The sequence below is a fragment of the Chaetodon trifascialis genome, chromosome 3, assembly GCF_039877785.1.
Source record: "Chaetodon trifascialis isolate fChaTrf1 chromosome 3, fChaTrf1.hap1, whole genome shotgun sequence".
In the NCBI taxonomy this organism is placed as follows: Eukaryota; Metazoa; Chordata; class Actinopteri; order Chaetodontiformes; family Chaetodontidae; genus Chaetodon; species Chaetodon trifascialis.
Genome location: NC_092058.1, coordinates 15,848,198 through 15,872,751, shown reverse-complemented (window position 1 = coordinate 15,872,751; position 24,554 = coordinate 15,848,198). Strand labels below are relative to the sequence as shown.

The 24,554-nt window shown below is 41.8% G+C and overlaps 1 protein-coding gene across 1 annotated transcript in view; it reads left to right on the top strand.

Moving 5' to 3' along the window:
* Nucleotides 1-22,149, top strand: part of LOC139329363 (potassium voltage-gated channel subfamily B member 1-like) — a 36,380-nt gene extending 14,231 nt beyond the window's left edge. The window contains exon 2 of the mRNA XM_070959653.1: nt 16,181-22,149. Coding sequence (XP_070815754.1) covers nt 16,181-18,034 — 1,854 coding nt within the window. The 3' untranslated portion in view covers nt 18,035-22,149. The remainder of the gene's footprint in view (nt 1-16,180) is intronic.
* Nucleotides 22,150-24,554: the final 2,405 nt, after the last annotated feature.

Here is a 24,554-nt window from a genome sequence, read left to right as displayed (position 1 = left end):
CTGACTGAGGAGGAACTAGTGTGTTGTTGTAATTACATTCAGAAGTAGTGCTTTGGGTACCGTGCATGAGCCATACGAGACTCAGGAGATCACTTTGGCGGCACATGACTGTGTTTGCCAGGATGACACCACAGAGGAAGTCCCTCAGAGGCAGCTCAAAGCAGTACTCCTGCTCAGGTAACTCACCTGAAACCCTGCGGCCACTCAGCACATCGAATGACTGACGTACGAGTTTCTCATTAAAAGGATCCTGGAAAGGTCCTTCGCATTTATTTGAATTTAAATGCTTGTCCTTAGCACTATGAACTACTTTGCCCTAGCTGATAGTCTGGCAGTGCAGAGTGGGTGGATTGTGTGAGTTTCAATCACTATCCCACTAATCTCCAGGCAGGAGTCCCAGGAGTCTCTGTTCTCCCCAGTCTGCTGCCAGAGGCTCAGCCTACTCACTGCTCCCATTTCTCTCACTCCTTCCTCCGCCTACCAGACACCAGCCATGAGCACATCACCTTACCTCTGTCTGGTGCGAGATATGGGCCACGGAGATGTATAGACATGTTGGTCTTAAGTGGGCCAAGCAGGAGGAGAGAGGAGAGGATGCTGGTCACAGGTTGAGGGTTAGGAAATTATAGAAGTGAGTGGGTATAGAGACCAGAGGTGCAGCATGACATATTCTGATGTTCATGATCCGTTACTCTCTAGTAGTACTATTAATATTATCAGCTCAATGTATACCACTATTTTGCTCCAATGTGATCCTTTAATTCCTTGCTTTCTCTCCTGTCCACTTCGCCTCAGTCACATGATCCGCATCTAAAGTTGCTGGTTTAAGCTCATAATTGTTGGAAATTCATCATCTGACTCGCTCGTCCTCTGCGTGACGTCAGTGTCTCAAACCACCTCAGGCAGCTCCATCTCCCATGAGAACAGAAGCTGAGAGCTGATGGATCCTGTGTAAACTGAGCGGCGTGATGTAAATTGAAAGGGTTAGTGATCTGGGGGAAACCTGACTCCCTTGTTGCTACATTAACACATTTGTGGTCCCAGATGTAGATCTCTGAGGACAGAAACACAGAGTTAGACAAAGAAGTGTTACATTCACAGTCTAATGGATGGATGAATTGATTGACCAGTTGATAAATGACACCTGTCATGCTGTCCTTATTCACACACCACATGTGCAGTTTATAGCAATAACAGAGGCGGCTACCCTGTGTTACATGTTACATAAACAGGACTTAAAGTTAACATTGACAGATATCATCAAGTGGTGATGAAGACAGCATGTCCAAGTCATTTTATCTTATTATACCTTTATGTAATACACTTCCTGTTGTGGTCAGGACTGTGTGTTTGTAGCGGGACAAAGCTTTGAGAAAATGAGACGAGAAGCCTGCTCATTAGAGCCTCTTCATCAACCCTCTGCCCAGATCAGAATCAGTATTAAAGGGAAATCCCAGGGGCTATCCCATGGACACCCTGGCTGTGTGGATCATGCCAACAACAGCGATGCCAAATCTCTAAGGATTTGCTTTCTAATCTTAGTGTGATCTCTCACTCTCAGAGTCTAATGCCAAAAAGTGATTACACGAATGACTGCAATTCTTGTCGTGAAACATACTCACTGTGAACAAAGAGGATTCTCAAAGAGGAAGAGATTTGGTAAATTGGTGTAGTGTATTGCTAAAAAATTTGGAAATTCAAAGGTGTTCCAAGAGGACAATTAATAAATTAATTAATTAGATTAAATAGACCCCAATGCAGGCAGTCATTGTTTAAGTTTGGTGACAAAGAGATGGTTCGGTATAAGATGAGACCATTGAGGTCCTGGATGACTGTGGTGAGGAGACGGTGCACTGAAAGATTGATGAGCATTGTAGCCTGTGCAGCGTATACATTAGACAGAGAGGTGAAAATTGGTTTGGGAGTGGCCTTGGGAAGGGAAGAAAATAAACATTACTCGAATGATTTAAGAGTAACCACAAAATGAAAGGTAACTGCCCTCAAATGGTTTGGAGAGGCAGAGAAATTAACTGATTTGGGAACAATGAGGGGGCGGCCAGGGGGGAGAATGGCTGGTTAAAAGGCCGTAGAGAAACATGCTGTGGGCAAGTGATGTGACTGAATGTCAGCTTCGGGTTTAGTTGGTGGGAGGGCTTCATTTCAGAAGAAATCTGACTTCATGATCAGTGTCCCAAATGAATGTGTCACTTTACTGATCATGCAGAATTGCTTTCCATTGCACCCTTCAGTGATATCGAAGACTGTGGTCACACCATGCTGATGCTAACACTGACGCTGCGCAGCCTGCCTTTAATACATTACCCACTACAGTGGTTGGTGGGCATGTCTCCAGCTGCACTAGCAGCAGAAGAGGCAGATTAGTAGTGGGAAGGATAACAGCTGCAAATTAAAACAGCTTCCTGATTGATTTCTTTCATAAAGGGAAGCACTGTGACTGCCCATTGTGCAGGCAATAAAGTGCTGCTTACTCACCCTAAAGTAAGGTTTGATCTGAGATGGGGACTGCATGTGGTGAGAGGCTGGAGGAGGGGCTGGAGCAGATAAACTGAGGATTGTCTTAAGTGGGTGGTAGTGGAGGTAAAACAGATCATTTGCAAAAGGACATTGTCTTAAGGGGAGCGTAGTTGATCAGGAGAAGCAAACGGAGAATGGTTAAGTGTTTTTTAATCTGGGGTCAGCATCTCCATGTATGGCAGTGATTGGCTTGGGCCAGCGTGCTTGACTGTCGGCCAGTTTACAGCAGGCTGGATGGATATAGGTAGTGTGTGGAGCATCAAGTGCCAGCCTGACATGTGTTTAGCCTTTTTTTTCAGTCTGTGTAGCTCTCCACTTGAGCTTTGTGTCTGGGAGTGAGAGCACTGAACTAGGAGACAAAAGTGTTTTTTTGTTTTGTTTTTTTTTTAAATCATGATTTGTCTGGCACAGTTTGATAGCACCTCTTCAAATGTGATCAGAGGCTCTTTTCTTTCTCTCTGCCTCTTTTCTCAGCTTTGGGATCCTGAGAATGGCAGCAGCATTGAACACATCCGCCTGTAATTTAGGGTTTTGTTCCATTTGCAAATCATCGTCACTGTCACTGCCACTGTAAACAACTGGGACACTTGGCCATTCCAGACTGGAAATCAGCAGTCTGCGATAGTCGGCACTGGCTCCGTGCCAGCTGCTAACGATCTGCAGATATTTCCTGTTTCAACAGTGTTATGATGGCCGATTCAGTCTGGATGCAGGCAGCGAATAATTACACAATTACAGTGACTAAACCATATTATCTGTGTGATATACAACTCATATTTGATATCTTACTTTGGCCGCAGCCAATCACCTCACTACATTAGAGGTGACTGGATCATTATCGTGTGTGTCGTCTTTACTTTAAGGAACGCACACGCAGACTGGAGCAGTGTCATCATTGTATTTGAAGTGGTACATTTAAAGTGTGATATTTACTACCACTCACTCCTGTCCTGGGAGCTTGACTCTCTATCAGGTGCTTTTCAAGGTTTATTCATTTCATACAGATTTTTGTTTTGTTTACTGTAATTAAGGGTGCGAGCTTGATGTGAGTGTTTTTATCTGCAGTGCATAATGTGGCAAACTGAAGCCTTTTGACACTGCTAACAAGAATTCAGGGTCGAACAAACAAACTTTGAGTGCCGACCTTGTGTTGTAGTAATAGCAGTAATTGCAGTGGGACTGTTCTTGCTGACTGAAAAACACAATTTTCCATAATTTTTTATGAATACACACATACTCTACGTGTGTAGTTTAGTTATTGCATTATCAGTGAATTTGCTCCATCAGTTGTCTAGTCTATAGAATGTCAGGAAATATGCCACAATATGTAATTTAAGCATAAGACCAAGAAAAGTCGCACATTCTCACATTCGAGGAGCTGGAACCAGCTAATGTTTGCATGAAAAGTACGATTAATCCATTATTTTTCTGCCCTATGTGCTAATTGATAAATCAGCGTATCATTTCAGCTCTAGTGTAAATAGTTTTCTTAGAATTTGCACAAATTTCCAGAGTTGTCTTTTTTTTTTCTTTTAGAGATTGATTGTGGGCTTAAGAGAAGAAGCAGGACGCAGCCTGTCAAATAAACTGAGCGTTATTTAGAATCAACTGATGCTACTCGTGCATTGATTCCTGCAAGTCACAGAGCTGTGTTGGCTCACTGAGGCCTGTTTACTGAGCTCTCACTGTTACCAGGAATCCTCAGTGTCAATTAGAGATCAACGCTGATGGGAATGAACAGTATTGTTTCCACTGTGTGGTTCATCACCACGTGTCCCCTTGCCGCTGTTTTCTCTGTCCTGTTTTTGTGAATGCTTTGCTGCATCTGTTATGCAAATGCTAAAAAGCCTCACGTCACCATGGAAACTATCAGCTGAGCGGTATACCGAGGTACCGCAGTCTCCCCATGAAGAGATCTGCGTACACTCTGTGTCGCTGTCTAGTTCATGTGTGTGTTTGTGTACTTGCATGTGCGTGAATTAACGTATATGTGTGCGAAAGAGAGACAAGATGGTGTGAAAGAGAGGGGTAAGGCTTTGCTTCCTTTCCTCCTGCATCATCACAACATGACAATTAATCCCTCTGCATTCTGCATTGATGAACCCCGCGTTTGATCATCAGTGTGCAAATCCTGCTTCAGTCGTTCACACAGATCACATGCAGCCGCCTGCCGTTGTTTGCATTTGCCATATGTGGTGACAGACATGCTTTTCTGTCTCATTACAATCTCTGTCCACTCTTATTACAGCATGACTGAAAGGCCCCACGGCTCTCAAATCTCCCATTTCAGCGTAAACACAACGTGATGTATAGTTTACTGTAAGTTTGGTACGCTCCCATTCTGCCCTTTCATTCTCTTAAGCCTGCATTGAAAGGCTCCATTTCAAAGTCATGTAGTGAATGTTTTATTTTTGTATCTTGGGCCTTTAAGCTCAGAGTGAATGTTCATCCTTTAAAGGTTAGATCCCTCTAAACTGTTGTTGTTGTTGTTGTAAATGTCAGACCCTCAGTTTCTTGGAGTTGGAGGACGGAAAACTAATTGTGTTTTCTTGCTCTGTTTCAGACGCTGATCATTATTACACAACTTCATTTTAACATTTCATTGAGGTGTTTAAGAAAATAGGTCACTTCTAAAGTTTATCCCTGTTGCCTGAGGGACCTTTGGTGCCTGTACATCTCGGCCGCATACATTATACACTATACTCTGCACTTCAAACAGCTTTTTTCTCTTGGTCTCTAGCTACATTATGTATCTCTGACCTCACTTTACCACCAGAGATGAGCGGCCGTCTCAGAGTGCCATGTTCTCCAGGGCACAGAGGAAGTGGACAGAAAGGAGCAGGGCAGAAAGACATTCAATGGTCTGACAGTGATGTAGGAGACATACTGTATGGACACACACACACACACACACACACACACACACACACACACAAGAGCTGTGGTCATCAGTGGTCAGGCAGGAAGTTCCTTGGTCTGCCCTTCCCCTCCTACTGAATCATTTAAGAGGAGATTGTGGAACACAGCAGGTGTTTCACTTCCCCAGCATGAAAAATAGATGGTTTTAGGTTACACTTAGCATCTGTTTTAACATATGAGGAATATTCTTAGATCTAATTTGCCATGTGTCAAGTCTAACTTCAGTATTCAAAATGGTGTTGCTGAAGAGAAGTGGCGCACAGCGATATTTTGCGCCCCATTCATCACTTCAGTTCATTTCACCAGAAACCAAATTGAAATAGATCTCGAAGGACTGAATCTAAAGTTGAGATCTGTCCCACTGTTACACTGAGGTTGGTTATTTGGTGTTGCATCAGCTGACTGTTTATTTCTCTGTGAGAATGATGGTTTTAAAACAGGACTGTGGGCCATTTTGGTCTCTGTGCATCCTGTTTGCTCATCCAGATTTGTATACAAAGCTGATGGTGTTGAATGGAGCGCAGTGCATGTGCCATCTGGCGTTACAACTAACCATTTGCTTTCATCCATCACTTAAACAGAAATATTTTGCTATTCAGACAGAGGGGGATGTGACCAATGCACTCATTAAGCCAGACATAAAGTAACAGAGAGAATAAGGAAGTGGTACAGACGGAGATTCTGTCAGGACTTTGTATAATTGCAAACTTTGAATTTGTTGTCATAGCTACACTGTGGGGCACACTGGGACGAGTCGAGATAATTATAGTTTTGATGCATTAGCGGTTTCACAGGTACACAGACATACATAGAGAGAGGTGAGATGTGTTAGACCAGAGATTCATTGCTGCAATAATGGCTCTGTCAGAGAAGAAATAGGTTGAAGGCTGCTGCTGGAGTGTGGATCAGCACAGCTCTCATCAATGGATGGAAGTTCAGCTCTCAAATGATAATTCATCAAAGAACAGATGACACAATAGTCAACCATTATGTCAAAGGATTAGTTTGACATTTTGGGAACTATGTTTTGAGTGCTCAATATGGGAAGATTGAGTAACACTTCGTAATAGGGGTACGAATCATATACTAATGCATGACTCATGATGATTTAATTCATGAATTATTGCAGAATGTATCATGAACTCCTGTTGCTCACCGTTAACAAATGACCAAGTCACTATGACTTCATGTGACAAGTTCACACTTAATAGATCATCAATTAAGGAATGTTAATTCACGACTAAATTAGCTGGATCCGATTTACATAAAACTTTATTTCACACCGCTCGTTGAAAGCAAAACAGTACCTGACGCTTTTTCTTTAAATCATCAAATCATTAAATCTGCATGTTATCTTAGCATAAAGACTGGAAACAGCCTGTTGTACTGTACTGCACAATACCTTTTTATGCAATTACACCTGAGCATCAGACTTATCTGTCTTGAATGTCACCAAATGTCTGGCACTGAAACTGTAGTGTTGAAGTGATATGGCATCATATGGGATTAGGCACAGACCAGGCCTCTCCTGTTTCATGTGGTGCTCACAGTAAGCAGCCCAGGTAACTCTCTCCACTCACTGTTGACACCCAATCTGGTCACTGGAACCCAGTGACATCTGCTTTTTATGGTAAATACCGAACAGGGCTGCTGCACCGCTGAGGCAGGTCACCCGAGACGGGAAAATTAGTGAACGTTACCTCGCTGTCAGCAGACACCAGATCAGTAAAGGCATCTTATCGTGCCTCTGTGACTGCTGCTTAGCACGGGCTTGTATCAGGCTTCAGGCCATCCTACCATGTGATGAGGCTTTGTGGTTTTTTAGCCATGGAGATGATCTGTGAGTAAATAGCAGAGCTTGATGACAGAAGATATTCCTCTTCATCAGAATGGTGTAACAATGTCTACTCTAATGTTAATGGCCTTCAAAGCTTTCACTGGAAGTGACTCAATCATTTCTTCATCCTTAGAAATCACTTTCTCCAGCAGAGGTCATGAACTTCTTTGCCTAATGTAATCTCCTGACCTCTGTTTGCATCCTGATCATAATCTGCATTAAAGCTAGTAGTGTCTTATGGCCACTGCTGGCCTGTCTGTCTCCTGATAGCTTCAATTAAACCTTGACTTGACTTGACTGATTGACATGTTGATTACGCCACAAAGCCCTGCTAGCTGTCTCCACTGATACTTATCCTCTTGTGTAATGAACACGCTCATAATAAAAGATGAAAAAGAAACAATGATCTTGTTATGCACTGTGCCGCCAAATGGTCCATTTTCACAGAGATGGCGGTGATTCAGCATCATATATTCTGTTCTTTTTTTCCCCATTCGCCTGCCAACACTGCTGCCAGTTTCAGAGTGAGCAAAGACCATAGCAACAAGAGACAGCTGGAGCTCCAGCATGCAAAAAAACAAGTACCGAGAACAAAGCCAGATTTTGAGTACTTGTCATTTTCAGCTGGGTGTGATGTGTCTTCGCTGAGTGGAGATGTGATTGTGCTGTGAGCCATGAGTCTTGTCGGTGTGCTGTATTTTAGGCCCGCATAATAACGCCCACTGTATTTCAGGACCGTACATCTCAGGATCACAGAGCCCATGCTTATTCCATCAGTGGGGTTCAACTATGCAGCCTGTGTTTTTTTCTTTGTCTACTGCCTGGAGAAGAACCTCCCCAGCCCACTGAGGGATCCCACAGCAGGCTTATATAGACAGACAGACACATGCTGTGAGGAAGACCTGCCCGTCCCTCAGACTCAGCCGAGAATGCAAAGGGGGACGGTACGCAGTTCATTAAAGGTTCAGCTCATTTCACCTCAACTGAGATACTTTTGGTAGGATGCAAACAAATTAGCTCTTCTGCATTAAAAAATTGTAAAAACTCACAAATGTGTGTCACTTGTTCACTTGTCCCACACAGAAATTGACATATATTGAAATATGTAATGTAATACGTCAAGCAGCATAATAATAGTAATAATGGCATCTGTGTCTGTGCATCCATGTACAGCCCTCAAACATTTCATAAATCAATTTAATTCTAAAATGAATTAAAAGAAATAAACAAGCAACATATTGTAAACATACAGGCCTGTATTTCCACTGTAAAACATTGGTCCCAATAACCAATGCTGATTACTGGCCTGCGGATGAACTTGACTGCTGTGCAGTTTAATACTGGAGAAATCAGAATAAATACTGATTCAGTAATCCAACTTTGAGACAATGTCAGCAAACTTAAACACATCAAACTGGCCATCCATTTTTGATGATCTGAACATTTGACGGTTTGGTTGAGACATTTCATGGACAGTTGACACTCTCAGATTATTATAACATGTAAAATACACCTGAAAATAGGATTCATTTTCCACTTTTCCTAAATCATACACCTCACATTTGGCCATATGTACCAAGTTTAGATTACATGTTATCTTATTTTATCTTATTTAAAGACACATACTGCATGTATGGGAGAAATAGTTCATAATACACAGGAAAATGGTGATAATTGGAAAATATTTGTATCCATTGACATATTCTGCATATTTCACTTTATTAGATCTATATGGAACCACATTTCCACTGCAGAAGGGCTAACACCCACATTACAAATAATGATTTTACAACACATGGAAAAAATGGTGACAGTAGCAGGATGCGGGGTAATTTCTGGGGATCAGGGAATAAGTTATAGTTTGAAATCAATCGTCTTACATCATGACAGTGATGTGGATCTATAGGCCTCCTTTGCTCTGCCTGCAGAGAAGCTCCTGTCTCGTATTTAATCACTTAATAATCTTGGATCAGTCTTTCATTTCATGCTTAAAGTGATTTATATGACTTACAAAATTACAAAGCAGGGGAAAGGGAGAGATGTGCAGTAGCCCAGTGCAGCACACATGAGGTGGTTTGGCCATTAAATTCTCTATCATGTTTTTTTAATAATCTCACACACAGAGGAGGAAATCTTTTAATCACTGTGTGTATTCTTCTTCTCAGTGTGCACCTGATAACATGTGTCCCAGGTGTTGCAGAGTTAAGGAATCTTGTCCCAAGTGAAAGGCCGGTGGCAAAAGCACAGATGTTTTATCGAGGGGCTCTGACTCTGGTTTGTACATCAGCCAGAGGGGAGAAACGTCCTGTCTTACTTTCTCACTCTGTCATTCTCTTACGTTGTCTTCATTTTTCACACACCTGTGTTCTTTTTCTCATTCTTTCACCTCTTCTCTGTCATTGACACGGCAGAAAGAAAAAAAAAAACACGTCCTCCAAAAACACAGTCAGCTGGCCTCGGTGGACACCCGCCAGCACCCGGTGATGAATGTGAGTGCAGTGAAAAGTCACGTGAAGACTTTCAAAAGCACATTTATTGTTGATTTCTAACACTTTTACATTATTTTTTTCTCTACACAAGTACAATATAATCATTCTTTGCAGATGCCAAACAAAGACGAATCATACACACACACACACACACACACACACACACACACACACACACGTCCTGCATCTGTGTGCCTTATCATTTTAGCGCTACCTTCACACTTCTGAAAGGACGTGTCCTGTGTGTAGCCGCGAGCTCAGTAATCCATCTCCTTGTCTGCTCCTCGGTGCATGGCACAGGATAGGCACAGGCTCCCTGCTATAGGCTTAAAGGTGGAACAGAAAAGGTTGCCAGGCAAGGTGAAACGAGGCAAATGAGGCAGAAGGCACATCTGTGCGGGACACAGGAGGTCTTGTCAATTTGGGAGATGGTTAATGCAGTTGCCTATCAGGTTTTGAAAGGGAATGGGGAAGTTGGACTGGAGGCACTTATGTAATTAACTGCTCATTGTTTTTCAACTGGATTTTGATGTTGAAGGTCCAAACTGTGGAATTTAGTGGCATCTAGTGGTGAGGTTGCAGATTGTAACCAACTGAATAGCCCTCGCCTCAACACTCCCTTACTAACCCATGGTGGCCATGAAGCTCACAAAATTTCCAAAGATATTTAATACATCTGGCTGAACTTTGGGGAAATGTGTATGAAGTGATACACAAGATATTTAGAATACTTCCATTTGATGAAATATTATAGCCATAGAAAAACAAGGATTTTCGGGTTTCAGCAAAGAGTTGGAACAACCCAATACAGACGACACGATACTGTCAGTGCGATTTTACAGGATAAGTCTGGTGATATTCTATATTTTTCTCATTGTCAACAAACCCAATTAAAGACTAAAACCAGCAATGAATTGATCCTGCTAGCGGGTATTGTCTGTGTAGCTGAAGCCTGACAGCTTATTTCTTTGTGCCACTGACATCCATTGTTGTCCAGAAAGTATTAGGCTGGTTTTGGTCTTTTTATGACGTTTGTTGACAGTAACAAAATATGGATCAGCCTTATCCTTAAGCAACCTCAAAACTAGAAAAGTTGGGCAGCCTGTGTTTGTGTGTGTTGTGTAAGAGGCCAGCAGATGAGAGCAGTTTTGGTCTCTATGTGGAACTTTCCAAGAAGGTGACTGTATCCCGGGGGAGGAAGTGTTTACAGCTGCATAGGGCTTCTACCATTTTCTCCGGTGAGGAGAGGATTCTCCACGTTGTTTACTGGCTGCGTAATTTCATCAATCTTTTCCACTGAAGTCTTTGCAAAAACAAAACAAAAACTGAAACTGCATCCCAAAGAGAGAACTACGGCAGAACCACAACAGACTGTGTAGGAGGAAGGTCAAGTGTCAGCGCACAGGGCCAGAAAACATTTATTGGCAAATCACAGAAGAAGTAGTAGAATAAGAGGATTAGAGATGCCACCTTGCACTCAACAAGCCCACAGAAAATAAAGTGAGTGAGTCACGGTGTGACATAATCCCTCCATTGATTCAGCTCATGTGGTGAAAAGGGCAAATCCAGTTACGATGAGGACGGACCAGAAGTGAATCAACATTACACACTATGACGCCAGGGAAAGCCCTAAATACCAGACGAAAAGATTTCTTCTGGCAAATACAATGCCACTTTGTTCATCATGTAATCTGTTCTCATACCTAAATGTCACTCGTGTGTCTTGTATTTCTGTTTTCATTAATTCCTCACACGCCTCCAGTCTTTATCCGACTCTCCTCCAGTTGTCCAGGCTGCTGTCTCCCTTCTGTCTCATCTCCGTTGCCTGGTCTCTCCTGACTTCTCTGTCACAAAATATTTCAATATGTAAACTTCTATGATTCACCAATAATTACAAATCCTGAAATCTCTCCCAACATTTAGTGGCTCAATTATGTTTTTTGTTTGTTTGTTTGTTTTGTTTGTTTTGTTTTTCTTGACGGCAAAGGGAGGACACTGCAACAAAAATTGTACTTTTGTCAAAATAACACTAATAATGTCATTTTATCCTGATCACTCACTGGAGAGTTATTTTGAGTTGTTCATTTTGAGTCACTGTAAGAGTGTAAAGGTAAGTCAAAGAGTGAGCTCAGTTAGATGGGGTGAGGTAGAGTTGGGTTTGCAACAAAAACTGCATTGTGCATTAAGCCATATTCATACAAAAATGTGATTTTGGCCAGGTCGGACAGTAAATTCATGGCTTCTATATGATGAATCCCCTGACTTTCCTCTATAGTGCCACTACCAGACTGGCATTTGTGGCTTTGAGTGAAATGTCTCCTCAACTGGATGGATTGCCATAACATGTGGTCCAGATATTTATGTCCTCTTTGGGATGAATTGTAAATAGTACTTTGTCCAGTACTTAGGTTAATAAGTAAATACTTACAAAACATAAACAGCATATCCATCAGCCTCAGCTGTACTTTATCTTCACTGCTAATTAGCAAATAACAGCATGTACACTAAACTAAGATAGTGAATATGGTAAATATTCCTGCTTAACATCAGCCTGTTAGCATATCTTTAGGTATGCAAGCATGCTGCTGTTAGCGTTTAGCTCAAAGCAGCACTGTGTACAACATCACAGAGCCAGTACTCTGATCGTGACATTGACTGCAAACAGATGGACAACTGAGAAGCTGAATATGATGAAAGTGTTTCAAAATGTTTCTGTTAACATATTGGATGTTTTGCCCAGTGAAAACATGCCATTTCTATAATGTAATTGCCATGAAAGCAAGCCTCCATAGCCACTTTACAAGCCGTCTATGGCCATAAGTATCATTTTGAAGTATTTTTTGTATTTTGATACCTTCAGTGAAATGAATTAGACTGAATTAAAAGGTCCAGGAAAAAAAACACAGATAGCACAAAATAAGATGAGGTTGTCTGTGACCAGAGGAAGGCTGTTGATAAAACATAGCTGCAAAAGCTGTCAGGAATCTTGATATGCTTGGTTTTCGCTTCTGGGAAACGAGCGCAACCTGGCTACACACCACGTAATTGTTGAACTCCTAATCCTGATGGGACGCTCCCTCTGTCAGGAACCTCCTGCTATGTATTCATAGAAACTCTCCTTCCCCGTCCATCTGTCCTTTGATCAAGCATGAAGCAGAACTAACCTTGTGTGGTGAAAGCAGTGTGAAAACTAGGCTAGCTCTATGGCTCTGCAGTCCGTCATGGCCCAGCGAGCACCCACTCAAACACACCTTTTCCTGGAGAGGATAGCTTGCACTTCAGGAGGACATTAAATATTCAGTCTCCTGCCTCCTGGCCTGTGGGGAAGGCAGGCTTGGGGCTAATTACTGAGTGAATAAATATGGTGTGTGTGTGTGTGTGTGTGTGTGTGTGTGTGTGTGTGCAAGTGGTTTTGTGTTTGCTAAAGATGAGTGTGCGTCAGGGTTGGGCAGGAGAAGCAGTGGTCTTGATCAGATTCATCTTCTGTTTATGCAAACAGGAAGTGGGACGGGCTGTCCCCATGACCTCAGTGCTTGTCATTAAGAGCTAATGAGGTAACACAACACTAACTATAACCCTCTTTAACAGTGCATTTGTGTCTTAAAGTCCCTGCTGCATAGTAAAATATATTCACCCAACTGCATTTTCACTTTATTGCCTTAAACACACTGAGGGAATACTCACTGCTCTACTCTGTCTGTTCTTCTCTTTCTACTCTGCTCTGTCTGGGAACCACATGAAGATATTCATGCTCAATTTCCTCATTTGTAAAACAGTGTCACCCCCGCATGCACAAATCGTACATACACGCTCATATCACATTGCCTAACCAAGGAAATTCACAAGTTTCTGCTGCAAAGCGCAGGGTGGGTTTGCCTCATTCCCTCTGTGTCACAGATTTGTCACTGTGCTGAGTGTCCTCAGCAGACACTTCTCTCTCTCACTCAATCTGTATCTCTGTGGTGACATCACATCTATAATCTCCTCTCTGGCTGACCCCGGCAGACGTACTGCCAGGGTGGCAGGGGAAAAGGTGAGTAAGAGGGAGAATTTGATGGGAGGTGGGGCCGGTCATGCTTCAGCTGTTCTTCACACACAGCACACCTTGCTTCAGTGTCTATTGTATTCAGTATGATTCATTAGCAAAGTCCAGGTCTGGTCAGTGCGTCAAGATAGATTAGTCTTGATCTGATGAGTGTGCTTTCCACTGGATGGTCCATGTTAGAACTGAGGCTCAGCAGCTCTTGTCTCTGTCTTTTGAAATGTTGCAAATGCACATACAGTTTCCTTGTCCAAAGTCTCCAGACTTTCTGATAACCTATCTGACCTCCACATCCTCAGAAAGCACTGGACATAGTGACTGTGACGTCTGTTACTGTTAATAGTGATGTTTCTTGTTGGCATGAGTTGTTTTTTAAACTTGGGTGTGCATATTCAGGAAAAAGAAATCGACCTCTAATGGGTTGTAATTGAGAATTTCCATCCATCACTTGGGTCTCGTGGGATCCAGACGGGCAGGCAGGCTATTTCAGGGAAAGCTCTGATAGAGTTAATTTTTTTGTCTGCCCTTTAATTCACTCTCACAGTTTAACCATTTGGCTACTGAAGTTGAAATGCCTTTAGTCTTCCTCCAGCCCTCTCTCACCTTCACCACAGCAGGCCTTCTCTGCTCTTAGTCCCTGTCTCCTCAAAGGCCAAGGTAGGTGTACAAGCAGTCACCTGTCGAGATTAATTAAAGATTATGGCTGCTGATTGGTGCCAGGGAATAATCCTGCTTGCCAGCAGCCTGGGACACAGCCTCCACAGTGACCTTGTGTTGGATTTGAGGCCGACTGTGGGACAGGAATAATAGGTGTGGCACACTGACACACCCACAACTGTGCAGCCTTCTTAATCCCCGGCACTATGACCAAACCCTATTGTACTCAGCAGATTATATCATTAGTAGGTGGCTCAATGCCTCAGAGGTCTCCTGCATGGTGTGCTTTGTAAAACAAGCAATACATTGTGGTTTTCTTGTAGCCTTGAGCACTGAGGGGTTGAAGGGACAGACTGAATAGAAAGGTAGATGGCGAAGAACAAGTGTGGCAGGGGTTTTAAAAAATGCATAAATACAATCTCAAACTCTCTCTCTTGTCTCCCGCCTTCACTGTCTTTCTCTGTACTATCAAGACTTGAAGAGGAGAAAAAAACATCCACCCCAGAGATCACATTAGCTCTGACCCTATTTCTTTTGAAACGCTGACATGACATTTCATGAATTCTTTGGAGAAAGTAGCCCGAAAGTTAAATGGGCCGTGGACTAATATCATCAGAAAATGGCCTCACTGGTTGGGATATTTTAGTTCTGTAAAGCAATTTAGTGTCACAAATGGAACCGCACACAGTTTGACATATTGAAATGAGGTTTCTCACGGTACTGACCTTCTTCCTTTGACATCAGTGAAACACTATTGCCCTTTGGTGGAGCGCTCTAACTTTCAGCATGTATAGTGTAGGCATCTGCTAGCTTCTGCAACTAACATTGCAAAACTGCAAAGGGCCAAAATGACTCCTTCAGAATTGTAATGCATGCTGTATAAATACTGTCTTGATCTACTTTTTTTTGTTTTTTGTTTTTACAATTGTGTGGTTCAAGGTAAAGAGAAGGACCCTTGCACAAACACAAAAGAGATGGCTTCAGAGTTATTGCATATTCAGTGCAGTCTTTTCATCTTTTAATCATTTCAGTGTAGGTGACCGTCATCAGCACAGTTATGAACTGATGATCAAACGTTCACAGCCTGTTCCACAAAGATTAAAGGACTGGACTGAACAGGCAATGGGTCTGAAGCCATCCATGTTTTCTTGGTATGCAAATTTGTATTTTTACCAGCACTCCCTCAGACTTAATTAAGAGAGCTGTTTTTCAAAGTGACCCTCAAGGGAACTTTACAAACTACAGATTACTAAACAATAGTCTACAGAGATGCTAGCAGCCCAGGGAGGGTGTATTGCACAGCTGTGCTTTGAACTAAATGCTAAAATCAGCATGCTAACTTGAGAATTCTGCCATGCTGATGTTGAACATGTGCACCAAACTTCATTGCAATATAATATAATAACTGTTGAGACATTTCATCTAAAAGTATGTGCGTGAACCTCATGGTGGCACTAGAAGAGCCTGTCACTAAAGTCAAGATTGATCCTTTGGAAACCTTTAATGTCTGTACAGAATTTCATGATAGTCCATTCAATAATTCTTGAGATACTTAAGATTAGACCAATTTCAGTGGTGGACTGACTGACATTACAACCCTTGTAAAAAGGCAAAAGATGGGTTTACAGCACTGGGGTAAATTCCTCAAATATTAATATGTACTCCTCAGTATTTTTCACTCTTGTTTTCTGTGTTTTGCAGATCCTGGCAATTGTCTCCATCCTCTTCATTGTGCTATCTACCATTGCCTTGTCTCTGAACACCCTTCCAGAGCTACAGGACACAGATGAGTTTGGCCAGTCCTCAGACAACCCACAACTGGCCCATGTGGAAGCTGTGTGTATTGCCTGGTTTACCATGGAGTACCTGCTTCGCTTCCTCTCCTCCCCCAGCAAGTGGAAGTTCTTCAAGGGTCCTCTGAATATAATAGACCTGCTGGCCATCTTGCCCTACTATGTCACCATCTTCCTGACAGAATCCAACAAGAGTGTGCTGCAGTTTCAGAACGTCCGTCGAGTGGTTCAGATTTTTCGGATCATGCGGATCCTGCGTATTTTGAAGCTGGCTCGTCACTCCACAGGTCTTCAGTCTCTGGGCTTCACTCTTAGGAGGAGTTACAATGAGTTGGGCCTGCTCATCCTTTTCCTGGCCATGGGTATCATGATCTTCTCCAGTCTTGTCTTCTTTGCAGAAAAGGATGAAGAGGACACCAAGTTCAAAAGCATTCCAGCTTCCTTCTGGTGGGCTACGATTACTATGACAACAGTAGGCTATGGAGATATCTACCCAAAAACTCTGCTGGGAAAGATAGTTGGAGGTTTGTGCTGCATCGCTGGAGTACTGGTGATAGCCCTGCCTATTCCCATCATTGTGAACAACTTCTCTGAGTTCTACAAAGAGCAAAAGAGGCAGGAGAAGGCCATCAAAAGAAGGGAGGCTCTGGAGAGGGCTAAGAGAAATGGTAGCATTGTCTCTATGAACATTAAAGATGCATTTGGCCGCAGTGTAGAACTCATGGATGTAATGGTAGAAAATACTGATGGAAAGAAGCAAAAGGTGCATGATAATCATGTGTCTCCTAGTCAGCCGAAAGGGACACCCAGACTTAAGTCACAGATGATCCCCAGCAGCCCCACCAAGACCCTTGAACCAAACTACCAAGAGCAGGTCAAACCCTCTGACAGCCCTCAGCACCTCAGTGCACAGAAACTGGAGGAGATGTACAACAAGATGGCCAAGGCCCAGTCACAACCCAACCTTGACAGCAGGGAAAAAGAGCAGCTGTCCAAAGCAGTTAAGCAGAGAGCTGAAATTGAGATGGGAAGCATCCCCACTGAAGCTATCTCAAGCACAGCAGAGGCAGTCACAGACATGAGGAGCATGTCCAGTATTGATAGCTTCATCAGCTGTGCCACTGACTTTCCTGAGAGCTCTCGCTTTTCCCACAGCCCCGTCGGCAACATGCCAGGGAGAGTCAGCACCAACCCCGGCCTGGAGCCCACCGTGGAGAATGAGCATGAAGGATCCCAGGGCACCACTACACCCCTAACTGGACAAAGCACCAAGCCCGGACCATATTCTGACAGCCCAACGGGTCTGCGCTTCAAAAACCCGCTCAGAAGCCGCTCACTCAAGGTCAACTTCAGAAGTGGGGAGGATTCAGGGACAGGGGCCCCCTCAGACAGCTCATCAGTCCAGAGCCCTGAGGTGTCCATCTACACAACTGCCAGCAGCAGGACACCCACCAAAAGCCCAGAGAATATACTGCCCACTATCTTCACATTCCACGATGCATCCATCAGTAAATTCATTGATGCTGACACAGATGAGGAGGAGCACCTGCATGATGGTTCAGGCAATAACCCATCCCAAAGACTCCTGGACAAAGCCAGCCCCAAGTTTGGCCATCACTCCAGCTTCCAGCAAGGGTCCAACCACACAGAGGGCCTGCAGAGGAAGCTGGGGAACAGCACACTGCCGCTAGACGGACAGGAGAACCATGTGGCTCAGGAACTACAGCCACTTCAGGGTGAAGCAAGCCACTCTAATGCTTAAAGTTAACAATACGTGAGAGACCACGGAGGATGACGTACAGGAGAGGAGGAAGCAGAGGGGGAAATAAGAAGCACAGTGAACTCAGTAAAACTGATCTTCCCAAGAATATGAATGGCACTGAAAACACTTGCAGGAACATTTGAAGAATAATAATACAAAATGATTCTCCCATGAAAATGAATTACAGCCCAGTGTTGAGAGTAGAGAATATAATTGTTTTTTATAAGTAAAACTTATTTTTCTGACCCTGAATACCACTTTAAAGCCACTATAGCAAAAGCTGTCTAATTAGTAGCAAAGCACAGAGGGCATTGAAACATGACATTGCAAACAGGGGGGAGGTTACATTTATCTTTAAGTTATGGTTATAGTGCGTATAATTATGGTATTACAAAGGCAATAGTGTTTTGGGAAAATGTATAGCTTGCTTCCTTTAACTTCCTTCCTCAAAACTGGCCTTAGTTTATGTTGTCACCCATGTTTTATATTTGTGTTTGTATGAGTGAAAGAGACAGACACATGGACAGCACATATATAAGAGTGTGCAGCGAGTATCTTTCATATACAGTATATTTATTGTAATGTAGCGTCCTTGGTCTCTTGTCTTAAGCGTGAACTTGGGGAGAATCAAGTGTTTCAGTCTGTTTCTGTTGCACAGGAGTTCAGTGTCTTGCTCAGCGACATTTTTTACTGCACAGAATACGTTTCAACAAAACAGAGAGACACTGTGAGGCTGCGTCCATCGATTTCCTTCTTGCTCCCGTTCCCGTGCCCAAGAGAGAGCACCTTAATGTGATAATCATTTTTATCATGAACACCGAAAAAAAACCTCTTTGTTCTTGTTTGTTTACTTGTTTTCATTGTTTCTAAATGTCTGTGTGTGCCCTCAGATTGGTGTAATCCGAGTTTGAATCTGGAGAAAATCGAAAACAAACAAAAAAAACAAATCTTGTGTTAAAATGAAACTTTCTCAAAGGTGTTTCGGGGGAGTCACCATTCCTATTGTAGCTGATAACCTGAACTTCATATAAAATGACAGTGCTTGTGGGCATCACTCTGGCTGGAAAGACAACACTGAAAATCACAGAGATCTTCTATGTTGAGCCAGTTTTGTAGTGAGTGTGAATACTGTACATGTATACCTACAAAAGTAGAATATTACAAGAAAACACACTTATTGTACAAGGTAAAGAATTAAAAAAAATTTATATTTTTAAGATATTTTCTAAAATAATGGACTCGTAGATGAATATATTGTGCTAATCTCATAGTTTTGCATTTCAGTACATGTACTGCATTATTTTGATGGAGTTGCATTTATTAGACGATATTCTGTAGTAGATAAATTTGTATTGTTTGCTACTGTCTCCCAGTAAATGTCTCCCCCTTTTACCCTTTGTGCAATGTGAAGAACCAAAGAATTGTTCTTTCTGATAACTCATATGGATGATAGTAAGTTTTACTGTTTCATCTCAAAATTCAATTATTCCTTTTCTAAACGACAGAAGCTGATATATTTCAGGGAGCCATACTTGCTCATTCGGCACAGATGTGTAAGATGGAGAGTGCAGAGAGGAGAGGACTGACCTATAGAGAGGAAAGCTGTTGACAGAGAACTAAAAGAGACAACACAGCACTTTATTTTACATCCATTTCGAGAAGCTAAATTAGATTATTTACACACTGTGGATCTTGGCAAGTGGTTTGCTTCCAGAAATCCAAAACATTATGCCCATGTGAGTTCACATGACATCTCTTACAGCTACCTACAGCTCGCCTCTCAGGCACACAAACAGCACAGAGGCACCTTGTGTGTCTGCAGGCCACTTTAGTTCAACCAAACATTCTGCATCCTGCTTTCCTCTACGCACCTGACTCCACACATATGACTGATCTGGGTGTTGATCATCTGGTGCTCTCATGCTCTTTGTTACATTAATCATGGAAGCATGGTTTTCTAACATTATGAACTTTACAACATATCATGCAAGCATGCTACAAAGCATTTATTTTTACTAGTGCATCTTTGTGCTTACAAAAGTAGTATTTTCTCTGTATGGCTGTTTGCAATCATTAGACATAATATAAGTTAGATATTTCTGTGCCTTTGCTTTTAACAAATGCCTGCTCCGCATCCTGAATCTGTCCCTGAGCCCCGTCTAATAGAGCCCAAATGACAATTAAACAAACTGTACAGCAAATAAAGCAAACACACAGTGAACTGGGTCATCAAGCTCTCAGGCTGCTATATTAGATATCCACACCACTCCCTCTAATGTCTTTCCTATGCACTTACACTTAAATGCACCCAACATTTGCATGAAAAAGACCCGATCCACAAAAACAAACAGGTGCACGCTCACTCAGCAGAGTGAACAGCCGCTGTTTCCATGGCGATGGTTGGGATGAGTTGATGGCTCACACTTGATGTGAGCAAGGAAGCTAATTTGAAGAGATGGAGCCCTTAAAGACTCAAATATACACAGCATTTATGTTCTGTTTGTGTGTTCATCCATCTATGCTCTTCTCTTTCCATCCCTTTATTTCACTCTATTTTTAGAAAGATGCACACATCTCATCAAGGCAGAGCATGGCCACAGCAACACACGCCTGAAACTAAGGTGCAGTTGCTATGATGTTCACTTCAGCCACCTTCTCCTGTGGAGGGAGTGAGTGTGAAATGTGAATGGAATAGGAACAAGCAGCGTGTGACAGAGAGAGCTGTGCAGCAGAGCTGTCAGCCTGATTACAACTGACATCCCTAATGACGGCTGTAGCACTCTGCTCCTTCACCACATGTCCAACTTCAGCCCAAATAGCTCTTTAACATAAACATGATCATTCAAACATTACCTGAGAGCTCTCCCAGCTTGTTTGTCCTTTTAGAAGGTGAAACATCCCCTCAGATTGGATAACAGCCATCAAATTCTGCCATTGAGAAACTTAGTTACACAGCCAGATTATTCACACAGCACTCCTGTGTTTTTCCATTACAAGGACCAGCCTTGTGCTGGAGTCTTTTGTGCAGAATGACAATGCAAAAATGGCAGTTTGGTTGAGGCATCCTTTTGAGGATGTGTTCATTTCTGTGATTCTATAAATATCATCCCGGGCATGCAAAGGGAGGGTCTGGGCCAACAGGAAAGGCTCAGTTACAGCAATGTCTTTGGTCAGATGGTGTCATGGAGCTCTGAGGAACAAACTTTGTAACAAAAGAGGCTGACAAAAAGGGAAACTATACAAACAGTCGCTGGTGTGTGGGATTTGTTGCAGCCCAACCCTTAACGCTGCATGGTAATGGGATAAAAATGTCAAACTGACAAACTGCAATATGGCTTTCACTATTCAAGGCACTCAAGATAGAAGAAAAGACTAGATAGATTAAAAAAAAAATAGAGGGTCTTACACAGTGAAGATTCATTAACATTCATCAGACAACAGTCAGACATGCAGTAAATACTGACAGAATCTTTAGAATTGAGTCTCTCATCACAGTCGACTTCCTTCAAAACAAGCCATAGTCTATTTAAAAAGTAACAACTCTTTCCTCTGTTGGATGAATGTTAACAATGTCCTTATTGCTTTTTATAACTTCTTTTCTTGTTTTCTGAACTGCACTTTATTGATTTTACTAAATCCTCCGCTGTGTAGTGACCATGCAAATAAAAAACGTCAGCGTACAAAGGTGCACATTGGTTCAAGTACAATTCCAAAAAGCACAAGCTATTATACTGTCAATAGGTATCAGTGTCATTTTCCTTAAGCACAATATGCCACACTAGAGGTTTAAGCCAAGTACAGACACATAATCTTAATTTTCAGAATCTTCCCCCTTCTTCAGGGAGTGAATCACCTCTGTTGGACTCACACAGGTCTGTATGCTGCCCTTACTGTGTCTGGGGACATGTTTGTTTTGTAAAGTTTCAAACTTTGTACCAGTTGACTTTATTATCTTTGTGGTTTCTTGTTGTTCAACGCATGTAGCGCTACTAAACTTTGACACACAGTACTTGTAAATATCATCTGAGAAGCTATAGGAAAATGTCTATGATGAGCAATTTTGAAGCAATTTTCTCCTTTTACTGACTGATGCTTAATAAAAGACAATAATCTGGTGGAGCCTCACTTTATTATCTAAAAGGTGCTTTTACAAAACCACTGAATGCATGTAATCCATGAGAGCAAGCAGTGAGATTGTGCAATACCTGGGCTTGTTATTTCTGGTTGGAAACTGAGTACCTTATACAACAGCACCATCTAGTGTTAGGTTCTAAATTCAACAAGGACTATATTAATGTACTCTGACATTCATGTTAACACAATCTAAAATAAAATAATCCTTCATTAAACCCACAGCAGGGAAAATGAGGGATAGTTCAACAGTAAGAAGCACCAGAAAAAAAGATATGATAAATAGATAAAACAGATAATGCATTCACAATGCGCACAGGAAATATTGATATTGCACTGTTTAGTATACAATGATATTGAGTGAATTTGAATGAATTTGTCAGTTTGTATGTGTGTGGTCTCCTGGGAGCAGTATTAATTTTAAAGTCTGACAGGAGCAGGAAGGAAGGACCTGCAGGACCTCACCTTCACACACTGCGGGTGAAGCAGCCCGTCACCGAATGAGCTCAGTGCTGCTAGAGTGTCCTGCATGGAGAGGGACATGTTCTCCATCAGGGGTGATTTCTTAGCCATCATCCTGCTTTCTCTTAACACCTCCACCAGGTTGAAGGGGCCATTGCAGGACAGAGCTGGACCTAACATGCGTAGTTTTAAATTCCTGTTTTTACTAAGTAAAATACAAACCCGATTCCAAAAAAGTTGGCCTACTGTGTGAAACTTACCAAAAAACAATGAAGTTGATGATGTCTTTGTACTGTTTTCATTTGAGTTTATGTCAAAATGGATTCTGTTCTATTAACATTTTCCACGGCACCCAAACTTCTTTGGCATCAGGGTTGTATAAGCGTAAAACAAGATGATCACTGTGTAGATTGGATTGAAAGTGGACAAATGAAGTAATTGTTTAATTAAATTCTATCTTTAAATATTTTATTATAGGGCTTAAGCTAAAACCTATATTCATTATTAATTACTTGGTCAATTATTTTCACAATCAATTGGTCTCTACCTTAAATAAATAAATAAATAAATAAATAAATAAATAAATAAATAAATAAATAAATAAATAAATAAAAATGCCAATCATGATTTCCCAAATCTTTAAGTGTTTTGTTTTTCTCATTTACACAGATAAAAACAGAGAAGCAGAAAACACATTTGGCAAGCTGGAACCAACAAATGTTTGGCATTTTTGCTCGAGAAATGAGTGAAATTATTAATCACTTATCAAAATTGTCACTAATTTTCTGCAGTAAGAATAACTAATTAATCGGTTAGTCATTTTAGCCACATCTAATGTAAGTATTCCAGTTCATGCAAACAGCTGTTTTTCTCATAGGCTTGACCTCTAAACTCAACCCGGTTAGTTACACTCTATCTCACTAAAAAACCCCATGAAAGCCTTAGCTGGATGGGGGCCAGTTACCTTTTTAGGCCCTCAGCATGTAAACATTTGTAATCAACTGATACAGTAGATATCAGTGAAAGTCTCTTCCAAAGCTGGCAACAGATTCCCATTTGTTATGTTATATTACATCACCCAACATCATGACCAAAGTGCTGAAGAGGATTACATCACAGTCAATACTAGTCACAACTTTAGGCTTTTCCCAAGACACAAACACTCTTAACTTCCACGAACAACAACCTCTCTGCAGCAAAAATGACAGCAAAAACCACTATAGCCTCAGTCACAAGTACGCCGAAGCGTTTTAATCAAACCAATCAAATTAGATGTGAAATGTAACCTGCAGAAGAAAAGGAGCACTTATCCAAAAATGTGAGTTTATGGAGAATGCATATTAGGGATTTCTGCACACGTGCTAAGAAGTTTATCACCTTAACATTTCACTCAGAGTAGGATAATCCACCTCACATCACGGATCAGAAAATAACTTTCTATAACAAATGAAAGGAATGTCTACGTAAGAGCTGACGAGTTGTTGATCAAATACTAAAAATATTGTACTTGTGGAAAAGTGGTTTACTGCTGTCTGTACTGTTGTGGCCGGGGGTTAAAATCTTACATAAAAGTCAAACATAGGCTCAGAGTAAAAGTTATGTATTACGTTTTTGTTTTGTTTTTTTAACATATGACCACAGTGTTATTTGTGATCTTATTCAGGCAACTCTAAAAGCACAAAGGGACAGAGATTAAACATGTTTTGAACATTTGCTCATTAAAACATTTATGAAAGGAGAATGCATTTGGTTTACATACTTTAGATTTGAAAGCCCGTGTTTAAATATGACTGAAAACTTCATGTTTCAAGCTGTAGACAAAGGAGGCATGATCACAGTAACAACAATAACTCCAGCTGTTTTCAGTGACGTCCACCTTTGTGTGACGCTGAACACTGGAAAGTCCCCTGTTGCTTCTCCTCACTGT